At 37.8% G+C, this 21067-nt stretch overlaps 4 protein-coding genes across 8 annotated transcripts in view; 1 reads left to right on the forward strand and 3 right to left on the reverse strand.

Moving 5' to 3' along the window:
* Positions 1-985: 985 nt before the first annotated feature.
* On the reverse strand, positions 986-5042 carry LOC111493599 (UPF0603 protein At1g54780, chloroplastic-like). The gene is made up of 3 exons (XM_023143352.1): positions 4425-5042; positions 2733-2925; positions 986-1381 (listed from the first exon to the last, which is right to left on the reverse strand). The coding sequence occupies exons 1-3, from the start codon at positions 5025-5027 to the stop codon at positions 1134-1136; spliced, it is 1044 nt and encodes a 347-aa protein (XP_022999120.1). The 5' UTR covers positions 5028-5042; the 3' UTR covers positions 986-1133.
* A 1080-nt stretch (positions 5043-6122) lies between these two features.
* Positions 6123-11864, forward strand: LOC111493605. 5 transcript variants are annotated; one of them, XM_023143361.1, is made up of 8 exons: positions 6123-6485; positions 7768-7847; positions 7927-7987; positions 8318-8402; positions 8501-8558; positions 9761-9833; positions 10906-11030; positions 11735-11864. In XM_023143361.1, exons 1-7 carry the CDS (start codon positions 6165-6167, stop codon positions 10996-10998), a joined length of 771 nt encoding a protein of 256 aa, XP_022999129.1. In that variant the 5' UTR covers positions 6123-6164; the 3' UTR covers positions 10999-11030; positions 11735-11864. The 5 variants fall into 5 exon arrangements, with proteins under 5 accessions (XP_022999129.1, XP_022999127.1, XP_022999130.1 ...); XM_023143359.1 differs by lacking the exon at positions 11735-11864 and adding an exon at positions 11555-11713; XM_023143362.1 differs by lacking the exon at positions 11735-11864 and adding an exon at positions 11555-11710 and having other exon boundaries at positions 8345-8402.
* An 820-nt stretch (positions 11865-12684) lies between these two features.
* Positions 12685-16938, reverse strand: LOC111493595 (GDSL esterase/lipase At1g54790-like). Its single transcript, XM_023143348.1, has 5 exons — positions 16524-16938; positions 14971-15174; positions 14036-14205; positions 13188-13458; positions 12685-13101 (listed from the first exon to the last, which is right to left on the reverse strand). Exons 1-5 carry the CDS (start codon positions 16771-16773, stop codon positions 12839-12841), a joined length of 1158 nt encoding a protein of 385 aa, XP_022999116.1. The 5' UTR covers positions 16774-16938; the 3' UTR covers positions 12685-12838.
* Positions 16939-18864: 1926 nt separating this feature from the next.
* Positions 18865-21067, reverse strand: part of LOC111493597 (GDSL esterase/lipase At1g54790-like) — a 4103-nt gene continuing 1900 nt past the window's right edge. Inside the window, exons 3-5 of the mRNA XM_023143350.1 lie at positions 20615-20778; positions 19391-19661; positions 18865-19301 (exon numbers count right to left, since the gene is read on the reverse strand). Of these exons, the coding sequence (XP_022999118.1) occupies positions 19033-19301; positions 19391-19661; positions 20615-20778 (704 nt within the window). The 3' untranslated portion in view covers positions 18865-19032. The remainder of the gene's footprint in view (positions 19302-19390; positions 19662-20614; positions 20779-21067) is intronic.

Genomic DNA, 21067 nt, shown 5'->3' on the forward strand with positions numbered 1-21067 from the left:
TCCATCCGTAAAGATTCGGAAAAACTCAAAAGTCTCTCTTTATGATCCGGATCGTTGTGATATTCAAATTTAATCTCACCCTAAAAAACTTTGAGATATGTTTGGGAAAATGATAGAGCTATAACTTGCCTAATAAGTATATGTCATGATTTAATATTATTGGACCTCATATATTTTTTCGTTCAAGTACATCAAGACACTTCCTTGTTATGATTAGTACGGACACAACATTATGATATTTATGTTGGCCATGATATTATGTGAGCTCCTTTCCATATGTAGTTTCCGATAGTGTAAGTGTGTGTAAACTGAAATGCAGGTCAGGGTACGTAAAGGTAAGGCACATAATACCTCTTTTTAAGGTAAAGGTAAGCACCCCTTTACATATGATTGTGTCGTTGTGAAGGCTATGGAAGTGAAGCTAGGGTAGTTATGTTTGATGTAGTAGCCCTAAGGTTAGATCAAAGAGTTTGCATTGTTTTATTTAAATTTATGTTTTATATTTTTCGTTATTTTGCTAATAACGTTGTGGTAAATGAATTTATTATGTACGCTTAAGTCCATAGCAACGTTTATGAAATGTTTTGAAGAAATTTGTATACGCATAGCAGACATGTCATGCATGTAATGGCGACCTTGTTCTTAATAAGAAAATAGGGTTGTTACAGTAGGTACCAGAGCTCCAGGCTTCTAGATTTTGTAGACTCGCCTACGATCTAGACTCATAATGTTTTCATGGCCTTACAATGAACGCTTCGTTACCGTCAGGTATGCCTTAGCTAAATGAAGTTTATATGTTATATTATGATTTCCTATGATTGGAATGTGAGTACCACATAATGTATCGATGCTTTAGAACAGGTTTAGATTTAGCAAGATTTATACCGTGATTGTGAGTTATGATTAGGTCTCGCCTCCCAAAGGCAATGTAAGCCAATTGGCATGTGAAATCGAGAAGGAACTTCCTTATTCCGCCATGAACATGTACAAAGAGTGGAACCTCCAATACCCCTAATTATATGAAAAGCTGAACTCTTGGTTTATAACAGGTTTGTTGCAAATGATGTTGTAGCGATCCTATTTGTAGAACATCATGGTTATACATATGAATGTGAAGGAAACAGAGGATTGTTTTACTTCTTGGATACATAAGCATAATACTGAGCCATAGGAACAACAAAGGCTATCACCAGCAAACCTCCAACTACAAGAGAAAACTGACCTCGTTTCTCCTCTGTCTCTTCTCGTGATTTGAAGTTAGATTCGCGCTTATTTTCCTTAAACGAAGGACCACCCGGATCTGGAAGACCATCGATGGCAGCAACTAGCCGCTTCGCGCTGCTATATATGGCTTCATTGTATTTTTCATCGGTAGCTAAGACTGCAGTTGCATAATAAACAATCTTACTCACTCTGCACTTTGTCATAAACTAACAACTACAACCATAATTCACATGGGATTAGAAAAGGGCACAAATACTTCGAACAAAGCACTCCATATATGGGGGTAGCAATACAAAACAACAACGGTTGTTTGTGGTTTTCTTTTTATAACAGTTCAAGCCCACTACTAGTAGATATTGTCCGCTTTGGCCCAGCATATCGTCGTCAGCCTCACAGTTTTACAACGCGTCTACTATGGAGAGGTTTCCACACCCTTGTATGGAATGCTTCATTCTCCTTTCCAACCAAGATGGATGGTGAGATCCCACGTCAATTGGAAATGAGAACGAAGCATTTCTTATAAGGGTGTGGAAACCTTTCCCTACCAGACGCGTTTTAACACCTTGAGGGGAAACCCGGAAGGGAAAGCCCAAAGAGAACAATATCTGCTAGCGGTGGGCCTTGGGCTGTTACAAATGGTATCAGAGCCAGGCATTAGGCGGTGTACTAGCGAGGACGTTGGGACCCCAAGCGGGGTGGATTGTGAGATCCCACATCGGTTGGAGAGGAGAACAAAGCACTGCTTATAAGGATGTGGAAACCTCTCCTTACTAGACGTGTTTTAAGACCTTGAGAGAAATCTCAAAGGGAAAGTCCAAAGAGAACAACATCTGCTAGTTATGTGATTGGGCTATTTACACTTTTCCTTAAAAAATGAGAAACTTATAAGCAAGGGCGACTCATATCAAACACAGGGTGTGAGATCTCACATCGATTGAAGAGGGGAACGAAGCATTCCTTATAAGGGTGTGGAAACCTCTCCCTAGCAGACGCGTTTTAAAACAGTGAGGCTGACAGCAATACGTAACGGGCAAAGCGGACAGTATCTACTAGCGGTGGGTTTTGACTATTACAAATGGTGTCAAAGCCAGATACCGGGTGGTGTATCAACGAGAACGTTGGACCTCCAAGAAGGGTGGATTGGGAGATCCCATATCAGTTGGAGAGGGGAACGAAACATTCCTTATAAGGGCGTGGAAACCTCTCCCTAGCAGACGCGTTTTAAAACTGTGAGGCTGACGGCGATACGTAATGAGCCAAAGTGGACAATATGTGCTAGCGGTGAGCTTGGGCTATTGCACAAACACACTCGATTTTAAGTTCAACAATAAGATACCAATGCACTTAAGGCACCTACTAGTTGTAATGTGTTACAATGTAAGTTGAGCAAGAGGTCAGTGGAGATTGTTAGCTGAGGAAGCTGATGAAAATTAGCAGCTTTAAGTGGGAGATTTGTTCAACGTTCATGACAGATTTGACATAACATTCATAAGTGGAGGAAGTGGTACCTGGGAGGTTCTCTGTTACTGTGGCATCAAGTATGTTTTCTCCAACTGCTTGGATAAAGGCAGGGCCACCAGTAATGGCTCCTTCTTTCTGACTGGTGACAAGAACAACTATACCTTTGTTGTTGCCATCTTCCACAGTGGGATACCAACGCTCCAAAACTTGATCAGCATACTCAAACGCATCAGCTTTGCTCTGCATCCAGCAGTTGATAAATTCATATCAGAGTTCATACATATCTTTTCGTTAGGCATCTTCATATATTTTTGTAACGACTCAAACCCACCGCTAGCAGATATTGTCCTCTTTGCGGCTTTCCCTTTCAGCGTCTGGTAAGGAGAGGTTTTCACACTCTTATAAGCAATGTTTTGTTCTCCTCTCTAACCGATGTGGGATCTCACAATCCACCCCTTTTGAGGGCCTAGCGTCCTCGCTGGCACACCACCCAATGTCTGTCCATGATACCATTTGTAATAGCTCAAGTCCGCCGCTAGCAAATATTGTCTGCTTTGGGCTTTCTCTTCTCGGCTTCTCCTCAAGTTTTTAAAACGCATCTACTAGAGAGAGGTTTCCACACCCTTATAAAGAATGTTTCGTTCTCCTCCCCAACCGATGAGGGATCTCACAATCCACCCCCTTTGGGGGTGCCAGCCGGTGTCTGACTCTGATACCATTTGTAATAGCTCAAGCCCGCCGCTAGCAGATATTGTCCGCTTTGGGCTTTCCCTTCTAGGTTTTCCCTTCCGGGCTTCCCCTCAAAGTTTTTAAAACACGTATGCTAGAGAGAGGTTTTCACACCCTTATAAAGAATGTTTTGTTCTCCTCCCTAACAGATGTGGGATCTCACAATCCACCCCCTTTGGGAGCCTAGCATCCTCATTAGCACACCGTCCGATGTCTAGCTCTGATACCATTTGTAATAGCTCAAGCCCACCGCTACCAAATATTGTCCGCTTGGGGCTTTCTCTTTCAAGCTTTCCCTCATGGTTTTTAAAATGCATTTGCTAGGGAGAGGTTTCCACACCCTTATAAAGAATGTTTCGTTCTCTTCTCCAACCAATGTGGGATCTCACAATCCACCCCCTTTGGAGGCCTAGCGTCCTCACAGGCACCGTCCGATGTCTGACTCTGATACCATTTGTAATAGCTAAGTCCACTGCTAGCAAAAATATCCACTTTGGGTTTTCCCTTCCAAGCTTCCCCTTAAGATTTTTAAAACGCATCTACTAGGGAGAGATTTCCACACTCTTAAAAAAAATGCTTCGTTGTCCTCTCCAACCAACGTGGGATCTCACTATATTAGATTCCCAAGTCCACTTCTTGCATTTTGCAACCGTTACCGCCCACCTTACCACTCTTTGGATAAGCACTGCTCAACCAAAACCAACCTTGAGAGACAAGAAGGATTACTAAGTTTCCCCCAAAGAGATTAAACCAAGACCTTAGATTAGAGGTGATATCTCTAAACATTCCAAGTTTTGGTAGCCTTCATGTCCGACAATCTATCACAATATGATACCCACTTTCTGATAATCACTCTTCAGTAAGATTTTCAAAACTTCATAAACAATCATCAGCCTATTAACACATTTCCTCTAAAATAAAGTACAATTATCTTCCTATAATAACAAAAAACAAATTATTTTTCATGGGTTCTACGATTTGTTTCTCTATCAAGAATTTGATGGACTTACAGTAAGCTTTCTAACAGTGACAAAATCAATGTGAAAATTCTTCCTCAACTCCAAATCCGTCAACAGCCTCTTCAAATCCGACTTCGTAACTCTACTGAGAACTCCAGCATCGTCCACTAGATGCGACTCCTTCGGCGGCCCATCATTGAGCACATCAAATTCAGACGCCAGAGCATTGTGGGTGGCCAACAATGGGGAAAAGTTGAGCGCTAAAGAAATTGCTAGCGCCGCCAACCCATGTTGGAGATGGGAGAACCAATTCGAGGGAACTGGGAGAGATGATCGGAGAGATGATCGGAGTGACTTGGGAGAGGGGGTTTTGAGAGAGAACGAAATGGGGTTAGAGAAAGAAACAAAATGTCTTCTGGGTTGGAAGGAATAAGGGAAGAGATTCTTGGGAGAGGAGGGTTTGGGGTTGAGGAGAGGAGAGAGTGTGTGTGGAGAGAGAATGGTTTCCATGGGAAGATGAAGAGATTCAGATATGGTGAGACATGGATTGCAGAGGGGAAATGGGGTTGAAGGTGTGTTGGTTCCATGAGAAATTGAGTGGTTTGGGATTTTCTTTGGTAGGGACAAGTACTCTTGAGGATGGATAGCGTTCATGTAAGAGCCATCTGTCCTCTTGCCCCTTTCTTCTTTAGTTTCTCAAAGATCAATTTCTTCCCCTTTTTTTCATTTTAGCTATAAGTTTAGCCATTAAAGTGATAGGATTAGAAAATGTTCATGGTTATATTTGTCTAAGGCGTGTTATCCATAGTTACATGCTTGTTATATATCAAAACTCTTACCTTATATCACTTTTATCGCTTTCCTGATGCTCGTTATATATCAATACATTTCGGTAGAATCATGTTTACGATTGATAGACGTGAAATGCCCTATAATGTACTATAGAGGGATGTGACCAATCGTCAACTCCTCCCACCTAGATTTTGTATAACCTAAATCGTCTTAAAATCTATTCTAGGGGTGCGACTAATTGTCAAATTCTCCTTATTTGAAAAGTAATATGTTATTTAAATCATTGTGTTGCCTTTTGCTAGTAGTCATATAACATTGTTTTCAATCTTTCTCTCTCAATCTTGCTTTCAAACTCTATTTCAAAAATTTCTCTGTCCCATTTTCTAAAATCTTATTCGTAGAAACAGGGTCAGAGACTTAAGCATACGTTGTCCGGCCGTAGGCGATGCAATCCTAAGTTAGCTTGGTTCACTCAGTGCTGAGAGTGAATATCGCACCATCGACAAATCCATTGCTAAAAAAAGTGTGATTATGACACGTAGCTCTAGAGGACAAAAATGAGAAAGATATAAAATAATATAACATGTTCATACCAAGTATCTCATTCCTACTTGAGAATGAGTTTAGGACATCTCTTATCAAAACGAGACAAGCGAGCATGTAGATAGAACGCGAGATGAATCACAGGATCTCCTAAAAGTAGACTATTTCATACAACCACAAAGTATGAGCATTTGAAAACGTCCCCTTTTCCTTTCGATTATACTTTATCATCAATTGGGTTTCTTGGTACATGTCAATATTACTCGAGATCAACATCTATAGGTTCTAGAGAGAACCCATTCCCGACCTCCTAAGTTTGTATATGAGATTGTTGCTTACGCGAAAAGATTATGCCAATTTTGTGTAAAAGTATTATGAAGCCATCCTCGTTGTAATTTGTAAATAACATAAATCAGCTTTATCTACATTGGATATGAAAGCTATCCTAATTTCCCTATGGCCCTTCTTTCTTTATGCCTCCACCCTCCAAACCTTCAGCAAAACCCCACCGCCGCCGTCCCCCACCCGACCACCGTCGGATTTCACGAGCCTACAACGCTGAATTCCAATTCCAAGAGACATTTCATCCTCAAATCAGCTTCACTCTGTCTAATTTCATTGATTCCAAAATGCCCAGTTGCCCAATCTTCTCAAATTTCGCCTACTTCGAAACAAGGCCTTCCTGGCCTTGCAAATACAAAGTCTTGGTTTCAGTTTTATGGTGATGGGTTCTCCATTCGTGTGCCGCCTCAGTTTGAAGACCTCACCGAGCCTGAGGTATGCACAAAATACTTCACTGATTTCTGTTTGTTTAATCGTAGCGTTCTGTGTGTTACCTCTGCTTCCACCAATATGAATAAGTCAATGTTATCTATGGTTCATATTTGTTTGGCAACACACATGTTTAGTTGCTGTTAATGTCAATGGCATTAAGCAGAAGGCTCCAGCTTCAAGGCTTTGAGAATACCCCTTAATGTTTTGATGGGGAATTCTAACTTCAGGCTTTAGAATTATTAATTGGCGTTGCTAGGTGGGGTTGAGAGACAGAGTCAGATTTCGTTCAGTATCAGGGTCTGGCCATTTTGGGGTTCTTGGATTGTGAGATCCCAAAATGGTTGGAGAAGAGAATGAAGCATTTCTTATAATAGTGTGGAAACCTTTCCATAGTAGACGCGTTGTAAAACCTTTAGGGGAAACCTGAAGGGAAAGTTCAAAGAGGAAAATATCCGCTAGCGGTGGGCTTGGTACTAGGCGGTATGCCAGTGAGGACGTTGGTCCCCAAGGGGTGGATTGTGAGATTCCACATCGGTTGGAGAGGAGAACGAAGTATTCCTTATAAGGGTGTGGAAACCTCTCCCTAGCATATGCATTTTAAAACCTTGAGGGGCAACCTAAAGGGAAAGTCAAAAAGAACAATATCTGCTAGCGGTGGGCTTGGTAGCGGGTGGTGTGCCAGTGAGGACGTTGGTCCCTAAGGGGGGTGGATTATGAGATTCCATATCGGTTGGAGAGGAGAATGAAGCATTTCTTATAAGGGTGTGGAAATCTCTCCATAGCATATGCGTTTTAAAACCTTGAGGAGAAACCCGAAGGGAAAGCCCAAAGAGGACAATATTTGCTAGTGGTGGGCTTGGCACCGGGCGGTGTGCGAGGACTCTAGGCCTTCAGGGGGGTGGATTGTGAGATCTCACATCAGTTGGAGAGGAGAACGAAACATTCCTTATAAGGGTACCTCTCCCTAGCATAAGCGTTTTAAAATCTCGAGGGGAAGCTCGAAGGGAAAGCCCAAAAAGAACAATATCTGCCGGCCCGGCTTGGGCGGTTACATGGATAGTTGAATTTTTTCTTGATTTTATTGGTGTATTCCACACAAGAGCTTGATGTGATCTTCATGTAAAGAAACAACAGCTACTAATTAGACTATATCTTTGTTCAACTCCTCTCCTACCTTTAGGCATTCTTATAACTATTCCCTTATGCTCGGTAGCTGTGGCCTTTTCTTGTACTTGTAAAAGGCTTATCATTTGCAGCTCGCTAAGTTATGTGTTGGGGCTTGTAGGATTTCAATGCTGGACTATCTCTTTATGGAGATAAGGTAAAAACGAAAACATTCGCAGCTCGGTTTGGATCTCCTGATGGGTAATCATATTTCTCTTCGTTCATATTGTTTTCTTTATATATTTGGCTTATATTCATTCTGCTTTGTTGGTTAACACAGCTCTGAAGTTCTAAGCGTTGTCACTCGTCCAACGAATCAACTTAAGATCACCTTTCTAGAGGTAGCACAATGATGGCTGTGAAGTTTTCATTTGGTAATTCTAAAGAGCATCAATTTCTTACTAAATAGTTCATATCTAGCAAACCGTTTCTAAGCTCGGTGGCTCTTTCGTACTAAGAAGCTCTACCTAGAGAAAATCCCCATCAAATCTTAAACTGTTAAGTCATGTTTTGGAGCTTTTAAGCCCAAGATTGTTTGTTCACTGTTAACTCTGAGCTTCCCAAAGAGGTTTTTGAAGTTTCTAGTCACAAACTTCGATAAAAAGATTCTGTTTTAGTTCTACGTACGTGCTTATTGAGTTATGTTCGTGTTTTATGGATAACGGTTTTAGGAGCTTCCGTTTTCTTGCGAAAAACAGGCGAAAGATATAACTGATATAGGTTCTTTGAGGGAGGCTGCAAAAATCTTTGTTCCAGGTGCACATTTTGTGTTCAATATGCTAAGTAACTTTTTTGTGGTCATTTGGCTACACATCTCATTCTAGCTATTGGTTTTGGTGTTCTGACAACGATAGGTGGTGCAACTTTATTTTCGGCCCGAACGTTTAAAATTAAGGACGATGAAGGTTTCAGGTAATTATGCTACCAAGGCGTCCTTTGCTAGTTCGATTTATTTTTATCTTTTCGAGCTTTGATTAAGATCAATGAAACAATGGAATTGGATAATACAAAATGAAGAAAAGCCCACTTTAGAAAGAGCTTGTAGAAAGAAAGTCAGACTCGAGATTACGAAAATGGCTGTGGTTGTTGAGAAGAAGAGGCAAAGGCTAGTTATAGAAATCCTTAGAAATCAAAACTCTAGAAAGGAAGGAACCTAACCATAGAGCATGCCTCTCGAAGGGCTCATGAGCTATCTAAAGGGCGGATCGATTGTTCCACAAAATAGGTAAGAAGTTTCGGTACACCAAAGAGTCCATCATTGAGCGATAGATTGAATGAGTTCAAGCTATGGTAGCCACGTATCGAAGGTTTATTGTAACGACTCAGATCCACCGCTAGCAGATATTGTCCTCTTTGGGCTTTCCCTTTCGGGCTCGCCCTCAAGGCTTTAAAACGCGTCTACTAGGGGAAGGTTTCCACACCCTTATAAATGGTGGTTTATTCTCCTACCCAACCAATGTGGGACATAACAACCACCCTCCTTCGAGGCCCAGCGTCCTTGCTGGCCTTGCTGGCACTCTTTCCTTCCTCCAATCAATGTGGAACCGCCCCCAAATCCACCCCCCTTTGAGGCCCAGCATCCTTACTGGCACACCGCCTCGTGTCTACCCCCCTTCGGGGAACAGCGAGAAGGCTGACACATCGTCCGGTGTATGGCTCTGATACCATTTGTAACGACCCAGATCCACCGCTAGCAGATATTTCCTCTTTGGGCTTTTCTTTTCGGGCTCGTTCTCAAGGCTTTAAAACACGTCTGCTAGGGGAAGGTTTTCCACACCTTTATAAATGGTGGTTTGTTCTCCTCCCCAACCAATGTGGGACATCACATTTATATTTTACGAGTTTTCTTGGCAACCAAGTATGATAGGGTTAGACAACCGTCTTAAGGTTTAGATGGAATGAGTTCAAGCTATCGTAGCCATGTACCTGCGGTTTATATTCTACGAGTTTTCTTTGCAACCAAGTATGATAGGGATAGACAATTTTTGAAGTTAGTGCATCCTAACTCACAAGAATATAAACAATGCTATGAAATAATAATCTTGATCTAGTCTTCTTTGCCTATATAAGCTTTCAGAATTTTCATTTGATTACCTCTGTTTCGTTAAATTCAGGACGTATTACTTCTACGAGTTTGGGAAGAACGAAGAACACGTCGCATTAGTAGCAACTGTTAATAGTGGACAGGTTTGTGATATACAATTTACCTTACATACTAAAATTCTTACTCTGATGAATGACCTGAGTTTGAGCCATTTGACTTGCTTTATGACATTTGGATGAAGTTATAAAATGGTATAACTTGTATGAATAAGAGTTGATTCAAAGTTAAATTGTTCATGCCAGTAAATTCTTATTAATTGATGGGAATATGGCGAACATAACTTTAAAATTTTGTCTAGCTATGAGAACGAAGCATTCCTTAAAAGGGTGTGGATCCTCTCCCTAAAAGACGCGTTTTAAAACCTTAACGAGAAGCCCAATAGGGAAAGCCCAAAGAAGATGATATTTGATAACGGTGAACTTGGGCTGTTACAAATGATAATAGAGCCAGACACCGAACGGTGTGCTAGCGAGGACGCTGAGCTCCCAAGGGGGGTGGATTGTGAGATCCCACATAGATTGGAGAGGGAAATGAAGCATTCCTTATAAGGGTGTGGAAACCTCTCCCTAGAAGTCGCGTTTTAAAATCTTGAGGGAAGCCTCGAAGGGAAAGTTCAAAGAGGACAACATCTGCTAGCAGTAAGTTTGGGCTGTTACAAATGGTATTAGAGCTAGACACTGAACGGTGTTCCAGTGAGGACATTGGGCTCCCAAGGGGGTGGATTGTGAGATCCCATATCGATTGGATAGATGAACAAAGCATTCCTTATAAGGGTGTAGAAACCTCTCCCTAGAAAATGTGTTTTAAAACCTTGAGGGGAAGCCCAAAAGGGAAAGCTCAAAGAGGACAATATCTGCTAGCGGTGGGCTTGGGCGGTTACAAATGGTATCATAGTATGACACCGAGCGGTGTGCTAGCTAGGATGCTGGGCTTTCAAAGGGGATAGATTGTGAGATCCCACATCGATTGGAGAGAGGAATGAAGCATTCCTTATAAGAGTGTGGAAACCTCTTCCTAGAAAACGCGTTTTAAAACCTTGAGGGGAAGCCAAGAAGGAAAAACTCAAAGAGGACAATATCTGCTATCGGTGGGCTTGGGCTTGGGTTGTTACAAACTCGTCCAATTTGTCTTAACATAGCGTCTTCTTTGTCGTAGGCGTTTGTTGCCGGAGCAACCGCACCATTGTCCAAATGGGATGAAGATGGCATAAAACTCCGTTCTGCTGCTATATCCCTAACCGTACTATAATCAATTGTTGATCAAGTTATTTTCATTAGCTTGTGAGTACTCTCCAAAACTTTACTCTCATGAATTGAATATCATATAAAATCTCGAATAAATTATAAATTTATATCGTGAACTTTGAATATTATGCCTATTTAATCCGTAAATTTCAAAAAAAAAAAAAAAGAATTATGCTCCTTAACTCTTGATGATGCTCGTACTTAGCTGCTAAATTAATACCATTAACGACATGCTTGATTGAGTTGACATGATATGCTGAAGTAAATGATCGTAGTGTTCAATATCTAGAGAATATAATCGAACCTAAAATCTTCGTTACGGTGAGCATGAAGTGAACTATTTTACGATCACTAGGCCTTAATGAACTTCATTTTAACATCACTCGACCTTTTTGTAACTATGATCTAATCTGATTAGGTTGGATTGGAACACTTTCTTCGTTCATTTCTTTCCATGAAAACTCGGTTTCTTACTAAACGAACGTACAAACAGATTGTTTAAACTTAATTTGTGAGAATTGTTTGATTGTGAGTGACCCTTCAATCTCTTGAACGGACAGGAGGAAGCTTTTGGTAAGTCCCCCAGTTGGCAGAGAGACAGCTAGATTTGTGTATACATTTTTGTAAGAATTGTACTTTGAAATGGGTATGCTGAGTGATGAGTGGTGCTTCATTAATGTGGTACCCTTTGTTCTTATATGATTGTTGACAAACTTGAACTCGTTTTCTCTTTTGATAAGGTATATAGATATGTCCACGGGATGGAGAGTGGAGATCGGGAAGCTTTCCTTGTCTTTGTCCACGCCTCTAGTTTTAAACCTCATTTTCGTGAAATTCTCTATTTATGTAATAGTCTAAGCTCACCGCTAATGGATATTGTCTGTTTTGACCTATTATATATCGCTATCAGCCTTGTGGCTTTAAAACATGTCTACTAGGGAGAGGTTTCCACACCCTTATAAGAAATGCTTCATTTCCCTCTCCAATCCACCCCCTTGGGGTCCAGCGCCCTTGTTGGCACACTGTCCAGTGTCTGATTCTGATACCATTTGTAACAATCTAAGCCCACCGCTATCAGATATTGTCCGCTTTAGCCAGTTACGTATCGCTGCACATTGTCCAGTGTCTAACTTTGATACCATTTGTAACAATTTAAGCCCATCGCTAGCAGATATTGTCCGTTTTGGCCAGTTACGTATCGCTGAGGTTTTCATATTTCGTTCTCCTTTCCAACCAATGTGGGATCTTACAATCCATCCCCTTTGGGGACCCAGCGTTCTCTTTGGCACACCGTCCTGTGTCTGACTCAATATCATTTGTAACAGTTCAAGTCTACCGCTAATAGATTGTAACGGCCCAAGCCCACCGTCGTCATGTGTCTGACTCTGATATCATTTGTAACAATTCAAGTCTACCGCTAGCAGATTGTAACGACCCAAGCCCATTTCTAGCAAATATTGTCTTCTTTGGGCTTTCTCTTTTGGGCTTCCCTTCTAAGTTTTTAAAACGTGTCTAGTAGGGGAAGGTTTCTACACCCTTACAAGGTGTATTTTGTTCTCCCCAACTAATGTGGGACATCACACAGATATTGTCTGCTTTGGTTCGCTACGTATCACTAGCAGTCTCAAGGTTTTAAAACACGTCTAGTAGAGAGAGGTTTTCACACTCTTATAAGGAATGTTTCATTTTTCTATCCAACCGACATAGGATCTCACAATATTTTTTAAAATATTTAAAAGCCTCACTATTTTTTTATTAATGAATTGTTTGATTCCATGTCTAAACATAAGATCCATTGTTCATAGCCATTATCAGATCTTAGTTGTGTAATGAATGCAAGGCCACTAGAGCTCTAGAGGTAAAGCCAATTTGTTGTCTAAGGGCGGATCGGAATATTTTCCGGTGAGTATTTGCGACGACACAAACTGATTCGCTGCTTCTGAGTAATGAATTCCATCCCAATTGATATACTTCGAGCTATTGTCGCACCCTTTTCCCGTGACCGTCGTCCCATTTAACGTCTTCGTCTGTCCACAGCCGATATCCCGATCGTAGTTCAGAGGTGGACCTCCATAGCCACAGCAAGCCATGATAGGTTGTTCGAACCCTGCCATACAACAATGCTGCAAGTCATCAAGATTTTACAAGATTAACCAAGACTATATGAACAGAAGTAGAAGCAAGATGGCCGACCGAGCCGTGAATAATTGGCGATGAGATTCGACTTTATCGAGTAGATATCGACGTATGTGACCGTGCCATCGGTGTATTGGCCCTGCAGTTTCTTACAGAGAGCATGAAGCTGTAGATTGAAGAGCTTGGCAGCTTGGTTGTGTGAAGTGACGCATCCAAATTCATCGAGCTTTGATGGGTCGGTTCCAAATTTAGCAACGTTCTGAGCTAAGCATCCTAGGGGACCTGTGTTGTGTATCCAGAAATTCCTGGCCCCTTCATTGTACAGTTGCTGAAAAATAGGCATAGCGAAGGAACGAGTAACAACAAGCAACTTAAAAAATACTCTTAAACTTTCAAAAGTTTAAAAAACGCTAGTTTTTGATGAAAATCGTTAATATTTCGTTTATATTATTGAATTTTCAAAAGTGTTTTCAACTTTCAAAATTACATTTATACCCTTTCAACTTTTTTATTCGTATCTTTAGTATACGAACAGAACCGATAGTATCATGTATTAAAAATAACTATAAATTTTCAAGAGGAGCATTAATATTTTTAATTTTTTTTAAAAAAAAAAGTTAAAAAATTTTTTACCCTCACTCGGTTAAAGTAGACCCGAGAAAGAAAATGAGACAGAGAGATGATCCATAAGATATTGAAAAATGGTCAACAGTATTAATGCTACATTTGATAGTTCATTAGTATTTTTTAAACGCTGTGCTCAGTCCGTATAGCAATAGTAAGAATATTTAAAAAAATGTTTAAAGATATTTTTTAAATACTTTTGAACGATGGATAGTATTTTTGAAACAAGTATTAACGGTTTTTAGCCAAAACTAACTATAGGAAGAAACCATTGGTCTAACCTGAATTTCGTTCTCAAACTCGGCTAAAATGGATGGTATCGAGGCAAGAATTTGGTCGAGGGTTTTGGAGTAAAACGAACCAGCAAGATCATTTTGACCAATATCAAACATGTATAGCCCCTTTTGGAAGTAATCTTCATCTGGTAGGTATTTATCAAGCTTCTTACCACCTAAACAAAGCAACACAAACCATTTCGGGATGTTCGTAAAACTCGATAACTCGAAAATTTCAATCGTTCAAAATCAATTCGTTCCGGTTGAATTGGCCTATGAACTTATTTAAATTTGATTAGGTTCAATTGAATTAAACTAAATGTATACGTGTATTTATTTTATTATGAATTTTATTTAATTTATAATTATTTTTTATTATTTATTCTACGACTACTCTCGAAAATAATTTTTGAACCGTATGAAAGGTAATTTTTTAAATATATATTAAAATTGAGTTGTTAATCTTAATTAAATGGTCGATAATAAATAAATAAATATTTTAGGAACTAACATTTTATTTTTATTAAAAAATTAAATTTAAATAAATAATTCAAACCACTTGAAACAAAATTAAATCTCTAAATATATTGATATTTTACTAACTACCATTTTATTTTTATTAAAAAAAATTAAATAAATAGCTGGAACAACTCAAACCAACCTAATCCAAAATTTCATAGTTGGGCTGGATTGAACCTAATCAAATATTTGAAAATAAATAAATATATATTTTATAAACTAACATTTTATTTTTATTAAAAACAAAAATGTGAATATATAGCGGGAATAACCCAACTTAACACAACCCAAAAACTTTATGATCGAATTGGGTTAATTTTAATTAAATATTTAAATAAATAAATACGATACGAATTAATATCTTAAAATTAAATAAATGATCTAAATAGATCGAACCAACTCAACCTAACTGAAAAAATTACCTTTGGCAGCTCGGAGCTCAAGAACTCTCGCTTTGAAATGGAGAAACTGATTCAACTGAACCCCAAGGGAAAAAGGGGAGACAGCCGTAGCGGCTGCCGGAAGAATAGTGGACCCTGCCGCTGCATAATTGCACCCCTTCCGAAAACTTGGCGCGCCAACCGAATCCAGATACGGATTCAAATAAGGCATATCCATCGCATCCACTGCACCAAAAACACATCGCCAACAAAATCCAAAGCTTAGCGTGCGGGCCATTAAAAAGTCATTACGGTTAGACGAACACGACTCTTCACAATGATATGATATTGTCCACTTTGAGCATGAGCTCTCATGGCTTTGCTTGGGCTTCCCAAAAGGCCTCAGGTTAGTATTCCTTACTTATAAACTCATGATTATTCCCTAAATTAGCCGATTTGGGACTTTCATCATCCAACAATTACCATTGAGATATAGATAAAAATAGTGTGTATGGTTGATTGTTGGGAGTGATTACCGCTAATCTAGGGAATGATCATGAATTTATAAGAAAATAAATACATCTGGATTTGAGGTGTTTTGGAGAACCCCAAAGCAAAGCAATGAGAGATTATGCTCAAAGTAGACAATATCACAAGAGTCATGATTCCTAACATTTATTTACGTCTCAATCATGGACATACACAAATAATACTCTCTCCATTGATTTGAGACCTTTTGGGAAAGTCCAAAGCAAAACAATGAGAGCTTAAGCTCAAAGTGGACAATATCATACCATTGTGAAGAGTCGTGTTCGTCTCGATGAAGTTAGTATTCCTCACTTATAAACTCACGACCATTCTCTAAATTAGCCGATGTGGAACTTTCATCATCCAACACTTCCCCTCGAACAAAGTGCGCCGCCCCTTAATCGAGACTCGACTTCTTTGGAGTCTTAGTCATTTTTTAGTACCTTTGAGGAGGCTTACTCATTTTCTTTTAGAGTTCTTTGTTCAATATTTGAGAATTTACCCATCTATTGGCACGACTAAGTTCTCAATCTATCGATATTTTAATTTTTTTAGAACTTAGAAAAAAAAATTCTTTTCCAACGAATCTTTAAAATAAAATTTTAAGTTTTAAAATTATATATTGAAATTGGGTTTTCATCATCTATGTTACAACACTTTATATGTAAGAGTCCAAAGTCACCGCTAGTAGAGGTTTTTAAATGCGTCTATTATGAAGAAATTTCTATACTCTTGTAATGAATGTTTAGTTCTCCTATTCAATCGATGTGAGATCTTATAATCTACTCTCCTTGGAGGCCAACGTACTCGCTAGCACATCGTCCGGTGTCTTATTTTGATACTATTTACAACCGCTCTAAGCCCACAATCAGTAGATATTATTTGTTTTGACCTTTAAGTATGGTTAGTTTCGTGATTTTAAAATAGGTTTACTATGAGAGGTTTCTACCCGACTAAAAAATGATTTAAATTTAGATTGAGTTTAATATTTAATAAAGATAGTAAAAGAAATATATGATGAAACTGGAATTATAAAAGGGAAGAGTATGGAGTGGAAGAAAATTTACTGAGAAAATCAACGATGAGGCGGCCATTGCAGAACCTTCCAGTCGAAGGAGTTTTGAAGTAATTTTGTCCGTAAGGCAAACTCAGGCTAAATCCCTTGCCGGCGACGAGATCGCCGGTGTCGGAGTTTGAATCGCCGAAGTTGAACACTGCCGGATAATCGAATACAGCCGAACTTCCGATCCGGAAAATCGTCGAACACATTGCGAGCAACAGAGGAATCGCAAAGGATTTTGTTAGAGAAATCGCCATGGCCGATTGTTCAGAAAGGATTTCAGTTTCCCGATGATGAAAGATCGTTATTCCGGTGGGATTATTATATCGGCGGAGAAAGAACGTTAGGGTTTAATTCAAGGGAAGGCAATATGAAAGGTTGAAGCTAAGCTTTCTCTTAGAGCCTCAATTCACACACTAACTCCCAATATTTTTTTGAATGGAAAATGGCTGTTTTAAGGTACCAAAATTAATTTAATTGGATTAAAAATTAATTTTTCACCTTTTATTTTTGTAATAATTTACCGAAAATTAGATTTACATTTATTGGTATTTGGATAAACTTTTTTTTTTTTAATAATTTAATCTTTTTATTTTTGTTTCACGGCTTTTTATTTATTTATTTATTTTTAATTTTTAAGATGTTTGTCACTGTCTTCGAAAAAGTCAATGATTAATTTAAACAAGGGAAAACGTCACAACTCTACTAACAAGAGATTAGATTGTGGTTAGTAGGGTTGTGACCCTATGTCTAGAACAAGGTGACACCATCCATCGAACCATGTGAGAACCAATAAAAATATTTGTCATAACACCGAATAGGGGTGTTCATGGGTTGGGCAAACCTTCCCCTAGTAGACGCGTTTTAAAGCCTTGAGGGGAATCACGAAAGGTAAAGTCCAAAAAAGACAATATCTACTAGAAGTGGATCTAGATCCTTACAACTTACCAATTTTCAAGTTGTTATTTAAAATTATGTTTTTAGATTTACGAAATAAAATAAAATAAATAGATGTATATATAATTATATGATAAACAAAAATGTATTTTTTTTAAATTGACAACAAATTCAAATTGGTTCTGTTAGTCTAGAGAAACTTAAAAACCAATCCCGAACTTATAAATTTTTTATTTATTTGAATTTGACCTCGTCTCAATAAGGTCATAATTCAACTCAAACTATACGAGTTAGGTTGAGTTGATCGAGTTTTCGGGTCATCAATTTTTTGAATCTCCTACCGACTCGAGATTAATTATAAAACTAACCATTGACTTTTAAAATTATAATTAATGTCGTATTTACCCGATTAAAAAAGTCGGATTTCTTTAATCCTACCTTATAAAATTTCATTTCATTCCTTTTTTATATCTTAATTTGAAATTGACCATTGAGCTTACGTGTCATTGGTAAATAATGAAGCTAAGAAATAATATCCGTTAGATTGATTTTTTTTTTAATTAATTATTGCCCATAAAATATAAGAAATAAATTGAAAATAAAGTTAAAGAACAAGGACAAAAATAAAATTAAATTAAAGAGGGACCATTTTGCAATAACTAAACAAAATGTTAAATGAAACTTTTCAAAAAAAAAAAAAAAAAAAAAAAAAAAGGATTATTTTGCAATTAAGCAAAAGTGGGAATTTAAAGGAAAATTTGTTTTTAATTTAAAAAAGTTTAAAATGGAAGTAAAAGAAAAAAAATATTAATTTGAAAATATTATATGGGATATTTATAAAATATTTTTCTAATTTGAGAGAATTTTATTCGGTGGAAATTTGCTAAATTAATACGTCAATATTTGGTAACCTGAATCTGCTTTGGATTGATTTAATTAAATTTAAATTGATTTTTAAAAAATACATTTTTTCATAAATACAATTATATATACATATTTTTTTTTATTTAATTTCATAATTAATTTTTTAATTATTTAAATCGTAAATTTTAATTGAATAGTATTTTACTTTTATTAAAAATAAAAATTTGACAAAATAAATGGGTTAATTTACAAAGTTAATCCTTTTTATTTATTTTTTATAATTATTTAATATTTAATAATTAATAATAGTTTATTAAAATAAAATATTTGTATTAAAGAACATATACAAATAAAATGAGTCTATATTCTTCTCATAAAAATTTATTTTAAACTTTTTTTAATTGATGCAATTCTATTTTAGTAAGTAATTATTTGTTAATGTTAAATAAAAACTCTTATATCACTATTATGAAATAATAATAAATTTTACCCATATAATATAATTTTATATCATGTCGAGCACGTTAACATACACGACATATGTCAAAGTGAATATAGTTCAATTGTAAAAAATAACAAACGCGGTATTGTCGAGTATGTCATTTAAATTATCATTGAATATTTTCTATCATAACCGTCCTCATTGAAGCTACCACAATGACGGGATCATAGTTTCGAATCGACAATTGAGTTATTCTTACCATAATAAACATACACGAACTGTGTTATAAAAGATGTGAGATAAAAATTAGGATTTAGAACTTGAGAAAGAAAGGCCTTTTGTGATCTAACGAGAATGGGGGATCAGAATATTTTCCGGTGAGTATTTGAGATGAAACATACTCGTTTGCAGCTTCAGTGTAATGAGTTCCATCCCAGTTGACATACTTTGAGCTATCGTTGCACCCTTTTGCTGTGACCACCTTCCCGTCCAGCGTCTTCGTTAGCCCACAGCTAATTCGATTGTCGTAGTTGAGCGGAGGACCTCCATAGCCACAGCAAGTCATAATAGGTTGTTCAAAACCTACCACAATTGTAAAAAGTAGTGATTGAGTTATGACGTGAACACATTTTTACTATAAGCCATTTCAAATCGATCTTAAATCGGCCGACCTAGTTGGGAATAATTTGCGACGAGATTGAATTTTATCGCGTAGATGTCGACGTATGTGACGGTGGCATCGACATATTGGCTTTGTAACGTTTTACAAAGAGCATGGAGCTGTGAATTAAAGAGGTTTGCAGCTTGGTTGTGTGAAATGAGGCATCCAAATTCATCGAGCTTTGATGGGTCAGAGCCAAAAGTAGCAATGTTCTGAGCCAAGCACCCTAGAGGACCTGTGTTGTGGATCCAAAAATGTCTTGCCCCGTTCTCGTACAGTCTCTGAAAAATAAGCGAGTTTTTAAAAGTAAGAGTAAGTGTCACACCATCGCTTCATGACTTTTAAAGAAATACGATGATGATAGTTGGTATTCGAGTCGAGTTGGCTCCTAGAGGTGGAATCAATAACATGTAAACAACTAAACGGGCAAGTCTTATGTTGACTGATTGACTGAGATCAAAAGGCATATGCTCTATTCGCAAGAAGTTATTGTCAATGTTTGATATTAAAAATATCGTCGGGATGAGATTGCACCAAAGCCAATAAGATTGATGCGATAACTGGTGTAACAGTCCAAACCCACCACTAGTAGATATTGTTTGCTTTTGCCTGCTATGTAGAGTTCTGAGCCTCATGGTTTTAAAATGCGTCTACTAGGAAGAGGTTTTCACATCCTTATAAGAAATGATTCGTTCCCCTTTCCAACCAATGTAAGACCTCACAACTGGCTACCTAGATAGAATAACTGTCAAAGAGCTTATGTTTAAGGTTGAGTTATTAAAAGACAAAGTCATACGATTCGACAGCTTCGAGCATGAGATAGCTCGACAAGCTCTACTATCCCACATGAAGGAGCATGTCAAAAGTTTAAACAACTCCCCAAAACCGATAGTTAAGATGATTTTAGACCTTTCTTAAGATGTTGTCAAAGTCGAGATGGCAGAGGAGAACCAAACCCTAAAAGAGGGCACAGTCCAATACAACATGGAAGCCTAAACCCTTCGGTAAAATTCGAGATGTCAAGACTCGAGAACTTCATCTTCAAAAAGTACTTATGACCTACTAATACAATGACAAAAGAAGCAAACCCTAAAACCAATCACTTGCAAACCTAAACATAACTCAACGATTTAGGGCCGTGTATGCTTGTCGGAGGTACAAATCTAATCCTCTTTCGAACGTAAAAATTATTCAAAGTTAACTAGAAAGAAGGTAATATTGATCGAGTATGAACCTGAAGGCCAGTCTGAAACTCAGTTAAAATGGTGGGTATTGCTTGATCCAGAGGAGTTTTGGAGTAGAATGCAGCAGTAAGGTCATTCTGCCCTATATCAAACATGTAAACCCCCTTCTTGAAGGACTTTTCTACCGGTAGCAACTTGTTCACTTTTTTATTACCTGAAACATAAACACAAAAATTATTAAACATTCTCGAGATATTATTCTATTTAGACTTTTTTTTTTCCTCGACGTTTTTAAAACACATCTATGGTATCAGGAGAGGTTTTCACACTCTTATAAATAATGTTTCGTTCTCCTCCCTAACCGATGTGGGATCTCACACGAATTATGCTCAAACCGACGTGTTTCATAATATTTCTATTTCTTTTTTTTCTCGAACAACCCTATTTGATAACATTTCTATTTTTTATACCCATTTCTTTTTTTTTTTTTTTTTTTTTAATTC

This window comes from Cucurbita maxima, unplaced genomic scaffold, assembly GCF_002738345.1.
Source record: "Cucurbita maxima cultivar Rimu unplaced genomic scaffold, Cmax_1.0 Cma_Scf00019, whole genome shotgun sequence".
NCBI classification, from domain to species: Eukaryota; Viridiplantae; Streptophyta; class Magnoliopsida; order Cucurbitales; family Cucurbitaceae; genus Cucurbita; species Cucurbita maxima.

Excerpts from the sequence above, each read along its gene's own strand:
- LOC111493605 (XM_023143361.1), top strand. The coding sequence starts at position 6,165 with ATGGCCCTTCTTTCTTTATGCCTCCACCCTCCAAACCTTCAGCAAAAC. Across the intron at positions 7,848-7,926 it reads CGGTTTGGATCTCCTGATGG|CTCTGAAGTTCTAAGCGTTG; the intron begins GTAATCATATTT and ends TGGTTAACACAG. Across the intron at positions 7,988-8,317 it reads TTAAGATCACCTTTCTAGAG|GAGCTTCCGTTTTCTTGCGA; the intron begins GTAGCACAATGA and ends TAACGGTTTTAG.
- LOC111493595 (XM_023143348.1), bottom strand. The coding sequence starts at position 16,773 with ATGGCGATTTCTCTAACAAAATCCTTTGCGATTCCTCTGTTGCTCGCA. Across the intron at positions 14,206-14,970 it reads TGAGCTCCGAGCTGCCAAAG|GTGGTAAGAAGCTTGATAAA; the intron begins GTAATTTTTTCA and ends TGCTTTGTTTAG. Across the intron at positions 13,459-14,035 it reads AGTTTGAGAACGAAATTCAG|CAACTGTACAATGAAGGGGC; the intron begins GTTAGACCAATG and ends CCTATTTTTCAG.
- LOC111493599 (XM_023143352.1), bottom strand. The coding sequence starts at position 5,027 with ATGAACGCTATCCATCCTCAAGAGTACTTGTCCCTACCAAAGAAAATC. Across the intron at positions 2,926-4,424 it reads TCACTGTTAGAAAGCTTACT|AGCAAAGCTGATGCGTTTGA; the intron begins GTAAGTCCATCA and ends TGCTGGATGCAG. Across the intron at positions 1,382-2,732 it reads AGTAACAGAGAACCTCCCAG|TCTTAGCTACCGATGAAAAA; the intron begins GTACCACTTCCT and ends ATGCAACTGCAG.